Source organism: Schistocerca americana, chromosome 3, assembly GCF_021461395.2.
Source record: "Schistocerca americana isolate TAMUIC-IGC-003095 chromosome 3, iqSchAmer2.1, whole genome shotgun sequence".
NCBI classification, from domain to species: Eukaryota; Metazoa; Arthropoda; class Insecta; order Orthoptera; family Acrididae; genus Schistocerca; species Schistocerca americana.
The window spans coordinates 164510113-164532994 of record NC_060121.1 but is presented as its reverse complement, the minus strand read 5'-3'; the positions used below and the strand labels follow the sequence as shown (position 1 = coordinate 164532994).

General features: G+C 37.4%; 1 protein-coding gene across 1 annotated transcript in view; it reads left to right on the top strand.

Moving 5' to 3' along the window:
• Positions 1-22882, top strand: part of LOC124607377 — an 863509-nt gene that overhangs the window by 804667 nt on the left and 35960 nt on the right. Inside the window, exon 6 of the mRNA XM_047139692.1 lies at positions 13052-13135. Within this exon, the coding sequence (XP_046995648.1) occupies positions 13052-13135 (84 nt within the window). The remainder of the gene's footprint in view (positions 1-13051; positions 13136-22882) is intronic.

The following is a 22882-nucleotide window of genomic DNA, read 5'->3' as shown; positions in this document are numbered from 1 at the left end:
GATGGAGCCAAAGGAGTTGAGGTTGGAGAGGAAATTCTGGAGTTCTTCTTCACTGTGAGTCCAGATCATGAAGATGTCATCAATAAATCTGTACCAAACTTTGGGTTGGCAGGCCTGGGTAACCAAGAAGGCTTCCTCTAAGCGACCCATGAATAGGTTGGCGTATGAGGGGGCCATCCTGGTACCCATGGCTGTTCCCTTTAATTGTTGGTATGTCTGGCCTTCAAAAGTGAAGAAGTTGTGGGTCAGGATGAAGCTGGCTAAGGTGATGAGGAAAGAGGTTTTAGGTAGGGTGGCAGGTGATCGGCGTGAAAGGAAATGCTCCATCGCAGCGAGGCCCTGGACGTGCGGAATATTTGTGTATAAGGAAGTGGCATCAATGGTTACAAGGATGGTTTCCGGGGGTAACAGATTGGGTAAGGATTCCTATCCTTGTAACCGCCCCCGGTGTAAAACCTGTCCCATGCACCCTCCCACCACCACCTACTCCAGTCCTGTAACCCGGAAGGTGTACACGATCAAAGGCAGAGCCACATGTGAAAGCACCCACGTGATTTACCACCTGACCTGCCTACACTGTGATGCATTCTATGTGGGAATGACCAGCAACAAACTGTCCATTCGCATGAATGGACACAGGCAGACAGTGTTTGTTGGTAATGAGGATCACCCTGTGGCTAAACATGCCTTGGTGCACGGCCAGCACATCTTGGCACAGCGTTACACCGTCCGGGTTATCTGGATACTTCCCACCAACACCAACCTATCCGAACTCTGGAGATGGGAACTTGCTCTTCAAAATATCCTCTCTTCCCGTTACCCACCAGGCCTCAATCTTCATTAATTTCAAGTTGCCGCCACTCGTACCTCACCTGTCATTCAACATCATCTTTACCTCTTCACTTCTGCCTCGACTGACATCTCTGCCCAAACTCTTTGTCTTTAAATATGTCTGCTTGTGTCTGTATATGTGTGGATGGATATGTGTGTGTGTGCGAGTGTATACCCGTCCTTTTTTCCCCCTAAGGTAAGTTTTTCCGCTCCCGGGATTGGAATGACTCCTTACCCTCTCCCTTAAAACGCAAATCCTTTCGTCTTTCCCTCTCCTTCCCTCTTTCCTGACGTTTGTGTTTGTTTGTGTGTCTATCGACCTGCCAGCGCTTTCGTTCGGTAAGTCACATCATCTTTGTTTTTAGATATATTAAACCCTAAAGCTGAGTGTCCATATCCATAATACAAAAACCAAACAGTAGGCATCAATGCTGCTTCTTTCTGCAACCAAACTACAAACTTGAAACAAGCAAAACTATTACAATTCTGCACAATATTCCAAAAAGTGGTCATTACAACTGGGAAAACCTGTAGACTACAGATCAGGTGAAAAGATAATGGAGAAATAAGCTTATTTTCACAACATTATGCTTCATAATCCAATAAGCCTTTTCACTATGCAAGTAAGACACTTAGTCTTCTTTGCTTCATCCTCAGTTTTTATCGATGGGGCTGCTCTCACTACTTCCTTGTGGTGGCATCCCACAACACATGGAGCCATGCCATTGCCTTTTAAAACAAGTTCATGATTGTTCAGTCTCTTTCTTAGCAAAGAAAACCAAAGAGACTACTGACTTGTCCATTTCATAGTTTTTTCAAATGCAGTTTTTAACAATTACACACACGCAATTTAAGCTCACTTAAGACACAATGCCTGAATCTTTTGTTGTTACATATTGTTGGCTGTCCAAAGCAAAGCAACACATCAGACTGGCTTGTCTCTGTTGTGTGCATAGTGGGGGTGGGGAGAAGACCCACTTCAGAAAACAGCTACTGATTACTACTTTGTGGCATAGGGTTTCAAAAATTGAGTATTTGGTTGATATTCACTTTTTTGTATAAGACACCCTACATCCATGTACATAATAGATATAACCACTACCCAAGTTAAATTTTAATAAAATACAAAAACAGTTTTCATGAAAATACATATTTTATGTAGTAATACAACTTTCCTGAATTCAGAAAAAAGCATTAAAAATTAATTAATTACAACACAAGACACAAAAAGTTAATTTGAAGGAAGTACATAGTTGTGAGTATCCTTGTTAAAATACAAGTTGCTAATGAAGTGTATACTTAGTGACCCATATTTACTAAAATGGTTTTTTTCCTTTCTTGTATCTGTAAAATGGTGTATTATCCTACAAGAATAAATATTTATGTAGAAGTAAGTAGATTTTTAAAATTTATTTTTAGCTTGGAGAAAGAATGCTCACATTTTGCAACAATCTCAGGTACCATGAGATACAGTAGATCTGGGGTGCATATATCAAGGTAACACTATGTTTTTGAGCTAAAAAACTATCATTTCTGCTGAGTCTTGTATACCATATAGTTTGCCTTTTATGCTTTAAATGAATTTCTTATCAACAAAGTTGTGCTAGAAACAGAAGAGGAATATCACCAGGAAATGACAAAATAAATTAAGTGCTTGATTTCTTAAGATCTTCTTCACAGACAGTAGATCTGAATGAATGAATGTAACATTGCTCTGTACCATTCTCTTCATAGTTTGTATATTCCACTTTCTCAGGTAAGTTACAGAAGTATTTAAGGCTGCTAGACACAGGTTCCCTCTCTAGGTAATAATTTTAATCAAAAAAGAGGGGTATGAGAAGCTTTGTGATACTTGTTGTTTGGTTATGAAGAGCATGCAGAGAGAAACATGGTACTATTGCCCCCAGTACAAGGTCCCATTGTGCCAGTTATCTGTCTTCCACACTGGACCATATAAGTACTGTTGACAACAACTTAAAGAAATTTTATTGGCATCATATCTCTATGCTGAAGTACATGGTAGCAAATGTTTACTTAAAAAGACAGGACGGGAATCAGATGCTTATCCAAGTCAGAGACCTCCTCAAAATGTCATCCACATGTGGGGAAGAAACACTGGGTTTCTCAAAAAAATCCAGGGAACCACTGCATAATTGCATGGAGGTTTTAATAAAAGTAACAGTTCCAGCTGTGGAAGTTTTCACATTAGATGTTTTTTCTCTAAGTACTCCCAGTTTTATGCTGTTTCGTTATTTGTGATATATTACTTACATGAAACCATCATAAAAACAGTGCACATATCATTTACTGACATTACTCGAGCCGGTTAGACATTAATTTAATGAAACACTATGTTCATATGGCTGCTGCCAATTCCCATTGCTCTTCCCCCCCCCCCCCCCCCCTGTTTCTTCTCTTTCTCCATCTCATCTGTGTATGTATGTGTGTGTGTGTGTGTGTGTGTGCGTGTGTGTGTGTGTGTGTGTGTAGGTGGGTGCACATGCGCATGTGGGCACGCACGCGTGTACTCGGGATAGACTGTTGTTCTGAGATAACTCGGGATTCAGGTTTTCTCACATTCATGCAACACCACCCCAATTATACTCATAGTAGTTCCTTCTGCTGCCACTAGTTAACACCAGAAACCAGTTATAGTCATTGTTGTTCTTTCTGCTGCTACTAATTGGCGTTTTTCGTGTTTTGCTTTGGTGTATTGCTGCTGGGTGTTGCTCTTGAAGCCTTTAGGAGACTTGGGAGTTGAGGGATATTTTCCAACTAGATTATACTCACATCAGTAGCGTTTCTATTGTCATTGCATCAATTCTGCAATCTTTATTAGCATTTTGGTGCAGTTGTCGCAGTATTACACCTGTTTGGAGTCGTTTAAAATGAATAGTGATTATTCCAGTGAAGAAGAGCAATGGGAAGACATATCTGTTTTGGAACCTGGTGATGACTCTTTCCTCAAGTAAAGAAGAATGTAAGGAAGACACAGATAGAGATTCGTCTCAGTGAGAGTGTGGCATGTTGTCAATCCAAATACTGATTGAGCTCCTCCAAGATTTCTGTTTTGTGCCAATTCTGGTTGTATGATTCCTTTTACTGATGATGAACTTCAAATATTTGAACACTTTTTTGATAGGTGTTTGCTGGAAATGATACAGATGGAAATGCTAACTATATCAGCCAATGTATTTCAGCCACTGGCTGTAACATTTTGTCCCCGTCATGTAAAGAACTTTGAATTTTCTTTGCTCTAATTATTTTACAAAGTTTTGTACAGAAACCTGAACTGCAGATGTACTGGTCATGGTGAGCAAGCATATCAACTCTATTTTTCAGTGACGTAATGTCCTATAAGAGGTTTTGCCAAATAAAAAAGTGTCTTCACATTTCTGACAATGAAGTATATGATGCCACAAATCATTCAAATCGTAAGTCGAACAAAATTTGGCCAGTTTACCAGCACCTTGAAAATAAATTTAAAAGCTCTTATGTTCCAGAACAGGACATTACAGTGGATGAAAGTTTACTTTTGTACAAGGACAGATTGGGTTGGGTACAGTATATCCCACTGAACTGGGTGAGATTTATAATAAAATTCTACATGCTGTGTGAATCGGCTAGCAGATATATGTGATCCCTGATTATTTATACAGGGAAAGGGACAAAGCTGGATGCAAACTTCATGGACTTTCCAATGTCGTCACAAGTTGTCTTTGTATACTTCTTCACTTCCAAAACCACTCCTGAAGCAAGGTTACTGTCTAATGACAGATAACTTTTACACATCTCCACAGTTAGCAGATTTCCTGATTTTGAAGTCCACTGATAGTTATGGAACAGTAAAAATGACCAGGAAAGAAATGTCACAATCTCTCCAAAATCTAAAATTACAAAAAGGGAAAATTGCAGCTGAAAGACGAGAAAAAATACTAGCTTTGCGTTGGAAGAACAAGAAGGACGTGGTACTTCTTTCAACTATCCACACTGTGGATATGGTGGAGACTCAGAAAAAGTCAAAGATAATAATAAAGCCAAAGTTTGTGTTTGACTACAACTGTACAATGGGAGGAATGGATAGCGCCAATCAAAGAATGGCATCATATCCAGTACCCAGGAAGCAAGGCAAGAAGTGCTACAAGAAAATATTTTTTCATTATCTGGAAATTTCTGTGTGGAATTCGTTTATTTTGCATGAAAAATCTGAAGGGAAAAAGGACTCACTGGAATTTATGTTGACCCCCTCTGAAAAAATAATTGAGAAGTAGAAAGGAAGCATCATTTCTCCTAAACCAGGCTGACCAGGATGAATGCCCCACCCTCTTCAGTTGATGGAAAGACATTTCCCAGAAGTCATCAAGCCAACAGAGAGTTAGAGCAATCCAACATGAGTGTGCACAGTTTGTTCCAAAAAGTAGAATGTACATGGGAAGAGCATCCAGAGAGAAACATGGTACTATTACCCCCAGTACAAGGTCCCATTGTGCGTCACACCATGCTTCAGAATCTACCATACACAAAAGGATTTTTAATGGGATTGTAGTGTGTGATTCTCATTTTGTATATCTTATCTAACTTCTTATTTTGTATACTTCTTCATCTGTGTGATAAATAACATATTTTAACAAGTATTTGCAGAGATTTTTGCTGACCTCCAGTTGTCTCAGGATAATACTGTTTAGCTACTCCCAACTGAAATATCTCCTTTGATTTCAAGATAAACATAAAAATGAATTGTTGATGCAATGCATTTCAATAGAGCATAGAAGTATGTAGAAAAAAAAGTAGGAAAAATTTGGAAGTTTTGGGTCATAAATAGGTTCATTAAGAGGTTAGTGTGTTGTTGATTTAGGTATTATTAAGTCTGTGTCCATGTATGTTGAGTAATGGTTGAGGACCATTAAATATAAAATGTAGAATTTGATCTGCTGTTTTTTAAATCATAATTCAGAGCCCAAATTGCAATTGTGGTTCCACATCAGCTGTAAAATATTTAAAAACAAATGAAAATTTGTGCTGGACTGGGAATCAAACCCAGATTTCCTGCTTGTTGCAAGCAGTCACTTCAACCACTTCAGTTATCTGAGCACACTTCCAGGAGCAGCCCAAATCTCCATTTGTCCTGTTGTCTACTCTGATGCAGAACTATAATCATAATTTGCGAAGTTCATTCTTAATCGAATGCAGCTATTGACCATCAACCCTGTGTCTCAGACACCACACCACAGTCTTGTTAGTCTATTTATGTAGATCAGACCCATAGAAACCTTGAAACAAGATATCTGAGTACCTCTGAGCCCTAACGAGCAACAGTACCAGGTTCCACATATGCTTAATGATTCAAATACAGCTGTTGTTGTTATTTCTGCTGTTGTTTGTTGTCTTCAGTATGAATACTGCTTTGTTGCAGCTCTCCATGCTAGTCCATCCCATGTAGGACTCTTCACCTCTGCATAACTACTGCAACCTACACACACTTGAGCCTGCTTATTGCAGTCAGTTGTTGGACTCCCTCTACCAGTTTTAGACCCCACACTTCCCTGCTTTACTAAAGTGACAATTCCTTCATTTATCAGAATGTGTCCTTACCAGCCAGTCCCTTGTTTTAGCCAAGTTGTGTCATAAGTACATATTCTCCCCAATTCCATTCAGCATCTTCTCATTAGTTATCTGATCTACCCTTGTAATCTTCACCATTCTTCCTGAGTGCCAGATTTTAGAAACTTCTATTCTCTTGTAGCCTAAGCTGTTCATCAATCATGTTTCAAATCTGTAAAAAGCTACTTTTCAGACAAGTATTTTCAGACATTCAAATTTATATTAGGTGTTAAAAGTTTAACTTTTTGGGGAGTGCTTTTCTTACCATTTCTAGTATGCATTTTACATCCTCTCTTCTTTGCTGCCATAACAACAAAACTCACCTACTACTTTTAGTTTCTCATTCCCTAATCCACTATCCTTGTTTTACAATTACTGATTTTCAACTTATAATGTCTTTTCAAGATGTTATCCATGCCACTCGTTTGCTCTATCAAGTCCTTTGCCATCTCTGGCAGAATTACAGTGTCACTGGATACCCTCAATTTTTTGAATTATTCTCTCTAAACTCTAACCCCCATTTCAATTTTTCCTTTGATTTCCTTTACTGCTTGCTGAATGTACAGACTGAATAGCATCAGGGATTGGCTAAAAACCTGTCTCACTCTCTTTTCAACTACTGCTTCTCTCTTATGTCCTACATCTGTTATGATTGCTTTCCACTTTCTGTAAAAGTTGTAAATAACCTTGTGCTCCCTGCATTTTATCCCTACAACTTAAGTCCATCCACTTCCTATACTGAAAACTTGTCGTTGAAGAAAATATGCATATAAAGAGAGCTGCAGCAGGAAGGGAACAGATTATAAATTACACTATGTAAAAATTGACCACTCAAAGCATTACCAAACTGTCAGAAAAGAAAGCACAGACAGATGAAAAAGAGAACAAAGAGAGAAAAGTGTACAGAAAACACACACACGCACAATTAAAGGCAAAAATAATGAGAGAGAGAGATGTTTAAATTTCTCTTTAGGCACAGAATGGAAACAGTCATTAAATACATCAGCCACATGCATTCTATGAACATAAATATTATGTTTTATAAAAGCAGAGCCTAATGAAGTAGAGTGTCATTTATAAATGACAAGTGCACTGCTCCTGTGACTATGTTTTCATAGGAAAGACATCTGCATGAAGAGAAGAGCATCAAAAAAACTGAGTACCCACTGAGAAACAAAATTTCCCACAACACATACAGTTTGTGATTATTGTTAGCTTTGCCGAGAAACCACCAACACCAATGACTATTCTACAAACCATATAATCTAATGATTAAGGTAAAAGAATCACAGTTACAACAGCTGGAGACATTAAGTTGGTCGCAGAATTTATGTGATACTTCTTCCATCCATCCACACTATTATGATTGCACTTCCCCCACATGTACCTACTTTACAACAAATTCCTTGTGGCACCAGGTCATGCTTCTTTTCAGGCAAACTTCAACAGATTTGTGCTCAACATATCCTACTTGTTTTCCTTCAACAAACATGGAGAGCTAGAGATCTTTGCTTGAGTGGTGCACTGGTAGAAGTCATATACCTGTCAGATGTCTGTGAGCTATCAGCTCCAAAATCTGCTTAGTTTGCATTCAAAAAACTAGCTCCAGAACAACTGTTGACCATCAGTGTGCAATAGACATTTGTGAATATTCAGCAATGCATTTTGTATCTTCTATTTTTCCAATTTTCCTACCCATTTTAATTTTTCCTTATTTATTTATATTCTTTTTCTATGGTGTCAGGAAGCTTCTTTTCATTGGGACACCTAGGTACACCCCTGAAACTGAGACTAAGCAATTGCCCAGTCTGGGTTGAATCATTTGTGAGATTGTTCACATAATCATTTAGTTAGAGATTAGAGAGAGGGGGGGGGGGGGCAGTAATTGATGTAATTGATCCACATTTTCTTAATAGTTTATTTCTTTATGGGTGTTCAGCACTTTTGTGACCCAAAGCTTCTCTGCTAACTACTTAATAATAAGATTTAGTTCAGCTGTTTGCTTACATTTGTCGAAACTAAACAAAGGTGCTTCAGCTCAGATTTGTTGGCTGTGTCTCCAGTGTTTTCTACATTCAGAATCAGGTAGGTTTTCAGCTTTTACATACACTGGTGTCATTATTTAATCTCTTACATATAAAAATCTGGCTTCTTTTTATGAAAGTAATGTTTAAATCATTTCAATGAACTTATCGTGCAATTTCTGTATCGAACAACTGTCATTAAATTCTTACTGAAATGAAGTTTATCCAGTAACTCCCATTTAAATCGCTGAAGAAGTTGTGAAGCTGATGCAGCAGCTGTTTTGGATGGTTCTACAATCATCTTTATTATCAAGACTGTCAACGGTTAGTCTAAACATACTGAAAACTATTCATTCATCACAAATATTGGTTGTTTTGGACTATTTTCCATCTAAGGTCCTCTTTCTTTGAGAGCTTCTACGTGACAGTTATGGAACAGTTGTATATCTTATTTATGAAGAACCATTATCATATTTTCAGACAATGGGAAGCCCTGGATGGAATACAACAACATGAGATAGGTTAAATTCCTACTCATTCTTAGAGGAGGCATTGAGTTACAGACAGGCACATTGAAAGAAGACTGCTTGATATAATCAATTATCAGGCTAAGTCCTTTATTGGATGTAGCCAAAACACACACACACACACACACACACACACACACACACACACACACACACACACACATTCACATATACTTAACTGACACACACATGTCCCCTGTCATCTCCAGGCTGACTGCAGTCAGGCCATATCAGCCAAAGATGACAGTGGCATGTATGTGTCAGTTATTCATATGTGGATGTGTGTATTTTGTCTATATCTGATGAAGCACTTAGTTTGGTAGTTGATATCAAGCTGTCTTCTTTCAATATGCTTGTTTGCCACTTAGTGCCTCCTTTATGTGGTGAATAACAATCTATCCTATTTCATATTGTTATCATTATTATATTTAGAGAGCCAGTCTAAGGCATTGAACAAATAGTAAAAAATGTTTCTAGCTGAACTAGCTCTGTAGTGTTGTTACATGCGAGATGTGCTCAGTGTAACATTCAATACAGATATCAATTGTTGGGATTATATTTGAATTTCACCTTCTCCTCAGCTCTACAACCATTTAATTGGAACTGCTGGATAATTACTAAAAAATAATATGACTTATCTATGAGCACTGTTATGTTCTGAGGGACAATGCTGGATGAATACGAAGAAAAGTTTGTAGCCACGTGTTGCCGGCTGCAAGATGTACATAGTATTACATTTTTGTACTTAGCAATGTTGGACTTCCTATTCTTCTCATTCAAGTCTCATTTTAAATGAAGTCTACAACAGCTTTGTCTTAACAGTCTGTGAATTTATGTGAGAAGATATTGCACAATTATCACTGCAGGAACCAGGACTCCAATTTATTTCACCAGATGTCCATTCAAATTAATTTAAAACATTTCTTCACTTTCACAATTTAGTTACAATAAAAGAAGAATTACGAGGAAAAGAGAAGAAAATAATGTTTATATGTGCAATTGCCAATTCTACAGTTGTAATAACTATTTGGAAACATTGTAGTGCTGTTATGAGCAATGAGAGAAACCACATTTCTAGCTATTTACATATATATTTCCAATCTGATATTGGGCATTTCTCGGTGTTTTAAAGCTTTCTGGTTGTTGGTCTGCCAGTTTATTAAGATAATAGAAAATCAATGTGCTCATGATTAAATAACACAAACATGCTTACATAATGAAATGCAGATGTGTGCCAAAGCCAAAGGATAAGAGAACTGTCAACTCTCAGTAGCGAGGCAATATTTCCATCTGCATGTTTTGTAAGAGGCATCATGTGACCCACATTTTCCAAATAGTTTGCATGGATTACCTAAATTCTGGCAGTACAGGCAAAATTTTACAAGTATCTTATAATGAATAATCTCAAATATGAGCTAAACTCAACAGACATTATTACAGTAATTAAATAATAAGTTTAAAAGCAAAATGTTAAAAGCCAGTATATAAAAGATTCAGTGAACAATTTTTGCATGGTAGCACTTGCTTTCAGAACAATTTGAATGTAGCACAGTAATATATGAGAGTTGATCCAGAAGTAAGGTTCCCTTCATTTTTACAAATGGACAACACTGTTTTTCTCATAGAAATTTACATCATTGGAAATAAGAAACTTAGTTCTATTTTTCTACATAATCACCATCTTTATCTATGCATTTTCATAGATGGTGCTCCAGTTTCTGTATCCTCATGTCGTAGAACTCTACCGACAAGCTGTTGAGGAAGTGTTACACCTCTTCTTTGACATCATCATTGCTCCAGAGGCATTGGTCACCCAAGTGTTCCTTTAACCTGGGGAACAAGTGATAATCATTGGGTGCAAGATCTGGACTGTAACGTGAGTGGGGTGTGACACTCCAAACAAAGTTTGTCAAAAGTTCCTGGGTTTGGCAGGAGGCATGATATCAGGCTTTATTGTGAAGCAGCATTACAGCTTCTGTCCGTGTCCTCTCCGGAGGTTATGGATAGCTCATCTGAGTTTTTGTAGTGTTTCACGATAATTGTCTGAGTTGATTGTCATCCCAGGTTCCATGAAACTTATCACCAGTATCACCTTATGATCCCAAAACACAGTGACCATGACTTTGCCAGCAGTAGGGGTTTGTTTTAACTTCTTTGTGACTGGTGACACTGGGTGATGCCATTGTTTGGATTTTTCTTTTGTTTCAGGAGTGAAATGATAACACACTCATTTCGTCTCCCATAACAATGGAGTTCAATAATTCTTCCCTATCTTCCTGACACTTTTGAAGAAATTGGTGAGCAAGTCAAGGCGTTTCTCTTTGTGTTCCAATGTCAGTATACATGGTACCCATTGAGCACAACACTTGTGATACCCAAATTTTTCCATAAAAGCTCTTTCAGCTGTACCGTAAGAGCTCCCAGGAATCTGAGAAACTAGTTCATGGACGTGATCCTCATGTTTTGAAGCACTTCACATTAGACCATCCTGATAGCCACCTCTGAAACTGAAGGTTGTCCACTCCACTCTTTATCGAGGACCTCCTTCTGACTGGCACTAACCTTCCTACACCATTTTTGGACATGTTGAACAGACATACGCTTGTTGCCATACACTTGTGTCAACTAATGATGAATATACATGGGTGGAGTCCCTTTCATGTGCAAAAACCAAATTATGGAGCAAATCTCACACTTGCTGGGATCAACAATGGGCACTTCAATTGTGGATAGATGCTGAGCCAATACTGAGTGGAGCAGCAAAGCATGGCTGGGTGGATTCGACAATAGGTGAACAGCAGTGCACAGTGCTGTTGACAGGCTTTGCACAGCACCTTCCTGTGTGGCTGGAGTGCTTTGGGAACCTTCCTGTCTGGATCAATTCTCATACCACCACATCTAAGTATATCTCTTTAGTCTTCCCCTATAATAGTTTCAAGTACATTGCATGAGAATAGAATGCTACATCATGAATGAAACTTTATAAAAGCATTAAATGTGTGTCATATTTGATGAAATGTTACAATATAAATAAAACTGGTTTTCAAAACCAGTTATAAAATCACCACAACTTGCAGTATAATCATTTACATCTTTTAGCCCTGAATAATGATGTAGATGGATGCCTGGAGTAGTATCTACAGCATTGTTCCAGTATTAGTCCACAGTTTGTTGATACTTACAGTTGGAAGACAATTATGAATAAATTTTTGACTAAGTATAAAGTATATTCATTCACTGGTTCATTTGAGTGTTAATCTGGCATAGTAGGAAGTAGTACTGACTGTCATCCTATGTAAAATACCTGGAAACCTCAGAAAGCATCCATGCTTCACAGCATATGGAGTAATCAGTAATAGGAAACAGCATAGTGGTATGTATTGTGCATCAGAATCCAGTACAATGTCTACTTAGGCTGCACTGGGCGAGTAGTACGTCCAAACACAGATTTTAGATGTCATAGTTTAACATTTGTAATGAATTGGGACACAATTATCAAAAGTGACATTTCTCATTACAAACTATAAGATGGCTCAATACCAACTGCTTATTAAGTAATGGGAAGTTATAGAGGTTAAAACCATATCCTTCCATGAGCATAGTCACTAAGCTAACTTTCAGTAATACAGCACAAAAATCATGGCATGTTACTGAATGACACTATATACAGTTTTATTCTAACCAACTGCGATATCACTATATCTTCGTAAAGATCAATGAATTGTGGACTTACATTAGAGCTGAAAGATTGTTTCAGTTTGAATTACTGATTTGCTTGGTTAGCTTCTAACTGAAATCTCAGGTTAATAATCATGTATGACATACATTACAAATTTTCATTTCGCTATTTTGTGATGATTGTGATTTTTCATTACCAGGATGTATATTATAAATAATCTAAAATTTATTGTAGCATTATAAGCAAAGTACGTCTTCCTTCATACTAAATCTTTGTTTATTGTTACTAAGCTTTACACGTTGCTTGTTTTCAAGTATCAGTTATCCACCAGATACTTGTAGAACACTGACTGTAATAGCTTTTCTTTATTTTCCTTGATTCAATTTCAGGATTCAAACAAGAAACTACTACAATTGTCCAAAAGCCTTCTGATGAAATTCTTCCTATTTCCATCACCACCCAGACTACAACAGGTTAGTAAGTGGGCTGGATATGTGTGGAATTTTACCTCATTAATTCCTGTGTGCCGTATATCCATCACTATAAAACTCAACATCTGTTCTCAGTCTGTGCTGCTGAAATATTGATAAACAACTTAAACTCCATGGAGATAAAATCTGAAACTCTTAAACAATTCTGAAAAATAAAACAAAAAGGCTATGTAACTAATGGTCATTCATCAAATTGTTGCAGTTTTGCAATTTTCATTGCATGCTTTTTTTAACTAATGACATCCTCATTTATGAAGATAATTCAGCCTATAGACATGTAATTGAGTGAGATATTATTTTCTTCTGCCAGTAACAGAACGATTACATCTTTGTGCTATTTTCTGATTTCTTGGATACATCCAATTAATTATTAATTTGTCTTGTATTATATATCACAGTGTGTAGTCAGCAGGTCACCTTGAGCAGAGCAGACATGTGTGTTCTAGATAATCAAATGCAACATTTAGAGAAAAGACAGATTTAAATGATGAAAAATAAAAATATAAATTAAATACTTTTTTATACATAAAACCTATTTTAGGCTCAGTACTTATAGCAGCTGATAAACACAAAATGTTCAGCTCAATAAAAGATGCATTGAGCGGCAGACAGGAACTTAAGAATAGAATGATAGCTATCTGATCTTTTGGAAAGAGTCCTTCCAATAAATAAAACTGTAGCCACTGATCACTCCCAACACTGCAATTCTTTGAGGTAATACCTTGTGTGCTGCTGTATATGTGAGAAAGTGAGTGAATAATTTTGTGTGTGTTTCTTATGTTTTTACAAAAATTGAGTGCAGTGAATGAACTAACATTATTGGATGCAAGAGCCACAGATGGTGATGATTGATGTTTCATTGGAAGCACATATTTTGCTTCCACCTTCCCAAAAACATTCCCACTCCCAGTTTGAATACATCTATGACTCTCTTTAAAAATAAAAACTACTGAAAATAAAAAGTTTTTTTCAATTCTGCTTGTTTTCACTTGTGCTTTCAACAATTGTTAGTGTGCCCACAAATGTAGGTATTGCAGTTTACAGGCATGGATGAGTCCACCCTGGTCAGAGTAATATTCTCACAAAATTTTCAAAGTATAAGTTCTCAGGTGAGGAGCTGATGTTCTCAACAAGCTCCATGATATTTTGTTGGATAACTACATCCACCAATGTTGCATATTATTGATGTTCAAAGGTCTTCTCATTGAATCACAGCTATTTATGTTGTGGCTTAACCTGTTCACTTTTATGTCCAGTAACCTTTGCAATTTTTGTAGGTATTAGTTCTGGGCTTGAAGTGGTCAGTGGCACTGTTAAGTCTCATGCATCTCTGCTACATTGATGACGGTGTAATAATTATTGACCAAAATGTCGTGGAGCTTCAGTGCCTCAGGTTTACTTATAATGTAGCTGAGGGTATATTAGTACATGAAGTGTTTCACAGTGTAGTACTTTTCTATGTAAAATATATATATTTTGTGGTAATGGTAGTCTTCATCTTTTGCTGTTGCTTTAAAAAATAACTATCAACAGAAAGTACCCACAAAATACAATTTTTAACATAATGTGCTACCAACTACATGGCCTTTTGTGTTAGTATTCTAATTTTGCATGTTTACCATTATGGCTGCACCCTGTGCTGCAACATATAAGTAACTACATCTGAGAAATTTTTATACTCTGTTTCACCATTGTGCCTAACTGACAAAAGTTTCATTGTAATTTTGTTGTGCCTACATTTTTAGTTAGCCTCTAAAATTGAAAATATAGATATGAGTCTCTTTCTTCCTTCTTTTACATATCAAACCCAGTAAAACAGACTAGCTTAATCCAGTACAACAGACTAGCTTTAATCTTGCTTGGAAGAACACATCTACAAGTATTGTAGTGGACTGAGATTTAACATTATTAAAAATTGGTTAATAAATATGCAAAAATGCTTTATACTAAAAACAAAACAATGATATACAGAAGATTCATACCACTAACAATAACAAGAAATATTTATTTTGCAATGATAAAAAAGAAAGTATTTGCTCTAAAAAGTAAACAATATGAAAATTGTGTGAAGTGTATAACCTCTCATCTTTCAGAGGCCTTGTGAAAGATCTTTAAATTGTTATACTCTCTTGATAGTATTCATTTAAAAATTCTAAGAAAATTTGCTGATAATTAATAAGAAAAATCAATTTCAGGATATCAGCAGTTTATGCAATCACTAACAAATCGCAAAAATATTATCTCCACAGGCTTTGCAATGGAATATAGAACAACACCTGTTTCTTGTAATAGACAAGAACTTAAAACTCCCAGTAGGCTCATAAGAAAACTGAAAACATATTTTATTAGCCATTCCTTTTACAAATTAGGAGAATAATAGAGTCCAGGGACAGCACATCTCCAATAGTAACATGGCAAGTGACTATGTACATTCTAAATAGGCTTCCATTCTTATAAAATTTGGGTATCTATAACACCTCATCAGTTACCAATATATTATTGTAAACAATATTAATATTGTAGGTGATAAAGATAACACTTTTGTGTTATACATGACAAGCTTAAACAGCAGCAGTGTTTTCCAAAGCAGTAGTTCTTTTGGACAGATAGAGTTTAACAGATTATTTGTCAGTAATTTTTAATGCAGTCAACAGAAGTAGATTGTAACAGCAGATAGTGCTGTGTATTAGTCATGTAGTAGTCTTGACTCATTCCATGTTCTTGAAAGCTGTCCTTGATGCCAAGGTCTACCAAAGGATCATCTATCAGAAATTAATTTTGAAGCAGCAAAAACAATCACGACTGGACAGGAGGGGGAGAAGCATGACAAAAAAAAGGTGCTTTAAGAATAATGAAATTTACTTTATTTGACAAATAACAATTATATTGGGAAACAGCTGTAGGGAGGAAAAAAACTTACATGTCTTGGATGTGGGTTACATTGTGCACAAAAAATAGTGACCTGCTCAAAGAGTAAGGGTCAACTGAAAAAAGTGTGGGTAAATTAACAGGTGTAAGGTATAAAGAAGCCTGTAAGAGAGCAACCCTAAAAGAATAGCAAGGAACATAATAGAAAGAGAAGAATGTGGAGGGACATCATCAGAAGACAATAGAAATTAGATGGAGTTAGAATGAAAATACTGCATAATCTCTAGAAATGATAGAACATGGAAACATGTGTGAATCATGCAATGGAGCACTTAATCAGAAAGGAAAGGTTAACATTTTAAGATAGTAAAACTGGGCACTTTAGATGGCAAATCCTTATCACTAGTTTCAAGAACAAAAGATGAAGGCTGTTGTGGACTGGCAAGACAGCCAATCCACAGTGACGGGTAACCGAAAGGCACGCGCTTAATCTCACGCAGGCTGGCGTGAGGTCTGAAACAGGATACGTAATGAATGCTATAAAGAAAAGTACGTAGCTGCTGGAATACTTAACTTTAAGCCACAATTGGTGAACATTGGTCTTGTTACTGTACATGCTTCATTAGATACATAGCAAAGGATAAATGGCGCCTTGCTAGGTTGTAGCAATTGACTTAGCTGAAGGCTATGCTAACTATCATCTCGGCAATTGAGAGCGTAATTCTCAGTGAACCATGGTTAGCAACGTCGGCTGTACAACTGGGGCGAGTGCTAGTAAGTCTCTCTAGACCTGCCGTGTGGCGGCGCTCGGTCTGCAATCATTGATAGTGGCGACACGCGGGTCCGACATATACTAGCGGACCGCAGCCGATTTAAAAGCTACCACCTAGCAAGTGTGGTGTCTGGCGGTGACACCACAAAGGCACTGTAAAAAATATAAAAATCTCTTTTCTGCATACACTTTTTTATGTGATGTATTGTTAAACAGCACAATATGTTATTCACTTTGCTCATTTTGTATCTTTTTTAATGGTCCTAAAAGTGTGTAAAATTAAAATTGAGCGGATTCTGTGTGTGTTACAATAGTAAAATTGCTCTCTGCTTGCTATTTAAAAAAATATAAAATGAATTTATCTGCAGCAGTAAAATTCTTGATATCAATATGGTAGCAACTCTTTTCTCCCTTTCCCTTTATATGACATACTTTCAGCAGATCCAGGATGTAGACAAACTGTACAGACACAACATAAAAAACTTATTGCATTGCTTATATTCTAGTATGCCTCACTTATTTAAAAAATGATTTATAAAGAGCAGCTGAGTTGTATTTAAAATATGAGTGGTATGAAATTTTTACCACGATAAGTATAATTACTACATACTCGTTTTGTGGTGAATGGTCACGCACAGGTACAAAACAGAGATGATTACTCTAGCCCAGCTAGAACTCATAATGACGCTAAAATAAAAGTAGCAACAGAGAATACGTGGTACAAGACATGCTTCAGTAGCAAACTATACAGTACATTAGCAAGGAATACACATTTGTATGAGAATAGAGCTTTTGCATTCAGCAATATGATTACAAATGGAACTAGACTGTGCCAAATTGTTATCTGGATGGTTCTTCTGAGCCTTACTTCAAGCAACCACTATGACAAATACAGAAGACTATGTTGCCAAGTAATTATGGACAGCCAACAAAAAACATTTAAATTAAAAAAAAAAAAAAAAGCAAATTGAGAGAAATTTAAGAGATAAGTGGGGTTACAAATTTACAGGGGACTCTAGAGAATGAAGTCTATGAGCTTATATTGGCAACATATCAAGTGCAAGATAAAGCACTTCTTCAGATATGAGAACAGCGTAAAATGCTCTGAGCATTGAAGCCAGACCACTTGCTGAGCTGAATGAGTGTTGCCAGGAATGTGTCTCGAAGAACCATTATTACCACCTGCCATTAAATACAGCTAACATGTATACAACTTTTAAAGAAAAATACAAACTAGCTCGTCTAAAGCAAGAATAAAATTATAAAATAGGTTTTTGGGGAGTCAAGTACAAAAATGAATTTGGAGTTCATCCTATAAATTGCTAACTGGGCAAGAAAATATTCCAGTGAGCATAGCCATGATATGATTGTGTGACATCACAATGGCCTGGGTTTGGAGCAGTGTTGCCAGCTTTACAGTGAGTATTGAGCACACTGACTGTGCTTTGGACAAGGCAGGACAACTATGTGTTGAGGGCAGGAGGGTATTCTCATGAGACAATTAGGGGCATTCAGCATCACTGCAGATTGACTATATATGGCACTTGGGATATATCTGATAGACATCACTGTTAGAAACTACGCAGCCACATATTGTCTTAAATATCAGATATCTGAAATAACCCAGTAGACATCTGAAATAAGACTCATTAACAAACTCTAATTGAAACACTTGAGGGTGAATACCTACGAGAGTCAATAGGATACCATGGATAAAATACAATGAGTGTATTTTTATCCAAGGAATGCTTAAGGTTGCAATCTGTTGACCTCAGTTGGGTCTTAACTTCATTAATTTTGACATACCCAAAAAGTTCTTTAATTCAGACTACAGAGAACCTGTTGATGTTGAGGTACTGTAACCACAAGAATATGTAAGTCTACAATGTAATGTATGTAGCTCTGACAGACTACTACAGATCTATAAATGACATTACGGCACTTGGACCACAGTAAACATAACTGCCAATTAGATCTCTGCAATAGGAGTGACGTCACGGAAGACTGTAAGTAAACAGTAAACTATTGCATTGTTGCCCCATTGCACAAAACGCACTTTGCAGCATTGGTTATGGACCTGATCTGGGCAGTAGATCAAAACTGATTATTACAGTAAGTGATCCAGATGATATTTTCTCTATTATTATTATTATTATTATTGTTATATTATTATACTAATTGTGGTCACAGTCTTCCTATGACCTTTCAATTTTTCTCTAAATATTTCCAAATGTAGAGACTGTTTTACGGTGAATCTTTGAGCTACCAGTTCTGTTTATACATTTTATTTAAGGTTTCTTGGATGCAATATGTAAGTATATCACTAGGATGTAGGATGAGTAGGTGTTCACAGTGAGATGCATATGTTGCTAGTTTTAAAGCACATGGTGTAAATCATATATCAACAATTACAAGTATGGAATGTAACAATGTTGTGAAAGGGAAAGTTGCTACTCACCATATAGCAGAGATGCTGAGTCGCAGATAGGCACTACAAAGGCACTCTGCTATATGGTGAGTAGCAACTTTCCCTTTCACAGTATTGTTACAATTGCAAGTGTGGTGAGGTAAAAGTGCTGAAGTATAATATTTTGGTTTTTCTTTCACAATATCACTACACAGTTCATTATTAATTATTATACAATCAAAATGCTCATGTGAAGAGTATGAAGAGTGCCTCAAAGGTTATTGTTGTAGATTTGTTGTAAGATTGTTGGTAATGTTTGTGACTTGATCTGTTAATGCATTATTTACCTCTGTAGAAGAACAATATTCTCCTCTGTGACTGTGCTTCTGCTTTCTTCATATAAATCTTGTTTATCTCTTGTACTATGATCATAACACACTCCTTATTTTGTAAACTGTGTAATTCTTACTACAGAAGCCTATAAGTGAATGTATTAACATGGAAAACTCAGGATCCACAGCTGTCTGAATAAGTATCTTCTAGATCATATGGGATGACACTACTCAAGATTTTGATGTCTCTCTTTTGTATGATAAAATCTTTATTTTTTGACATTCATTCGCCCACAATATTTCCCCATTACTTAATGGAAATATGTTAAACATACAGCTCTGATTGTACCCACCACAAAAATTAATGTTATAGCAGAAATAGCAAATTCTGCCAAAATATATCACACCTAGATCATAAGTATGAGCTGACCAGTTGAAACTGCTACTGATATAGGTGCAGGAATATGAAAGGTTCCACTCCCAGTGTTTCTATTTATCTATATTTTATGTTCATAACATTCTGTATTTTGTGCTGCTGTCTAAAACTGAATAAATAGCAAGTAAGTGAGACTGAGTTTTAGTCCATATAAAGTGTAGCTGCACAGAAATTCCCCAAGGTAATAACCATGGCTTTCTCTAGTCTGCAGTGGGATAGTTGATCAGTCTTAATGTTTATGTCATCTATAAATAGAGCAAAGTATGTTTTCCAGATTGCACAAACTGGAAGCTTATTTACAAAAACCAGTAACAGCAAATGGTGCATAACAGAATCATTTGGAACCTCACAGTTCACTGCACCTGAGTCAGAGGAAGCAGGTGTCAGATCTGAATTGTTCAGCACCCCTGTGCTTTTGTTGTCTAAATATGATGAGAACCATATCCTTACTTCCCATTTTAACTGTGAAATCCTGCATTCCTGGGTAACACACTATGGTCCCCACAATCAAAATACTCAAATGGATCAGAGAAGATAGCAACTGGTGACATTTTATTGTTTATAGATTCTTGGAGTTGGTTTACTAATCTAGCACTCGCTCCCTAACTACTTAAACAATACAAAAAGAATGCCTACCTAACATAAAATAACAGTTCAAGTTATAAAAAATGGACAGGAAAGGATTACAGGAAATTGGTGCTTTTAGGGACTGCAGAGAAATTTATCCTGGATGCCTAGTGGATGAGCATAACAACAAAGTATGAAACAGAAATTAGCAATGAATGTCAACAACAGATGAAAAATGAAAATGATAAATTAGAAGTGTCAGAGAGAGAGCATTCAGCTAGGCAAGAGATCTTTAAAGAGAATCACATGGCCCAGGCATATTGAAGTGACCACTGCCTATGTTCAACATCAACATGCCATAACCACTCACAGATAGCAAGTGGCAGCTCTACCTGTGCAGTGTATGTAAAGTGTGGTGAGGGAAACAGAAAACAGAGTAGTCGTTATCATAATGTGACAATGGAGCAATTTATCTGATATCCAAAAGTTCATGATCATTGGCTTTTGGGCCAAGAGTGGAAACATTTCCAAAATGGCTAAATTTGTAAACTGTTTTCATGCCACTGTGGTTAAAGTTTACCGCGTATGGGAAATGGCGTATCCAAAACCAGTGCTGAGACAAATGTGATGCACCAAAGGCCATATATAACAGATGAGGACAATAGCTGTGGAAATGAGTAAGTGTGGAAAGACATGCAACTGTTGAGTAACTGGCTGCCCAGATGATCCAAGGGGTACTAACAGTGTCTTGTCGATGACTAGTTCAGCGAATGTTGCTGTGTATGGGTTCTGCAGCAGATGCCTGGTTCAGGCACCCATGCTGATTGCTGTTCATCAGTGAAAAGGCTGTAATTTGCACACCGGTACTGGAACCAGATGGCCACAGTGGCAACAAGTGGACTTTTCAGATTAATCATCGATTTGTATGGAATGAAACATCTAAAAGCAAACACACTGCAAGGATCATCAGAAGGCTTCAGGCCAGAGGAGGGAGCATTATGGTCTGTGGAATGTTTTCATGGTGTTCAATGTGTGATATCATCATTTTGGAAGGCACAATGGAACAACAATAGTACAGAGTGCATTCCATAAGTAGTGTAACCCATTTTTTTCTTATGCAACGATACACCACGGCGTGTTGTAACCGGCTGGGCTAAGTGGAGGGGGGTGTTAGCTTCGAAACACTCTTTGTCTCATTCAGCTGCGAGCTGCTGGAGAGCCAGGATGTGTGTTTCCGTCAACCCCATTTTGAGTCTATGTAACACGGTACAATGGACCATTCTGTAGAACAACGGTACGCTATCAAATTTTGTGTTCAACTTGGGAAGTCCAACACCAAAACGTTTCCATTACTTCAGCATGCCTTTGGGACTGATTGCTTGCCCAAATCACAAGTTTTCTGATGGCACAAGTCATTCATGGAGGGCTGAGAGGAGATCACCAATGAACCTCGCAGTGGACGGCCATCAACCACATGAGTCGAAGAAAATGTGACACGTGTGCGTGATTGTTTGAACTCTTACAGACGGCTGGGCTTCAATTGATAGCACAAACTCTAAACATGTCAAAAACAACCGTTTTTCACATTGTGATCGAAGATTTGAACATGAGAAAGGTGTGTGCCAAACTCGTCCCAAAAGTGTTGACTGACAAACACAAGCACATGCGAGTGCTTTGGTGCTGAGAAATGTTGGAAGTGTGTGAAAATGATCCCCATTTTTTTAAAATCGGTTATCACTGGTGATGAGTCATGGATTTTTGAGTACAACCCTGAGACAAAAAGGCAGAGTTCAGAGTGGCACACCCCATCATCGCCCTGTCCCAAGAAGGAATGCATGACCAAGTACAGGATCAAAACCATGCTCATTGTCTTCTTTGACGTCAGAGCCATTGTCCACCATGAATTTGTACCTACCAGGACTACAGTGAACTCAGATTTCTACTTGGAAGTGTTCAAAAGACTGAAAAGGATGTCTCGTGCTGCCGAAGCGACATCAAGGACACGTGGAAAGGTCACCACGACAATGCGCTGAGTCACAGCGTCTTCACTGTCAATGAATTCCTGGCCAGGACCAAGACCCCATTGGTTCCCCAGCCTCCCCACAGTCCTGACCTGGCTCCTGTTAACTTTTTTTTGTTTCCTCGGTGAAAAGGAGTCATGGAAGGAAAACATTGGGACACGATTGAAAGCATCCAGGCGCATGTTACATCAGCTCTAAAGGACATTCTGGAAAAGGCATTCCAGGATGCCTACCAGGCATGGGAACACCGCCACCAGAAGTGTATCGATGCAAGAGGGTGCTATTTTGAAAAATTTTGATTATTTGTATGAATATATTCAATAAAT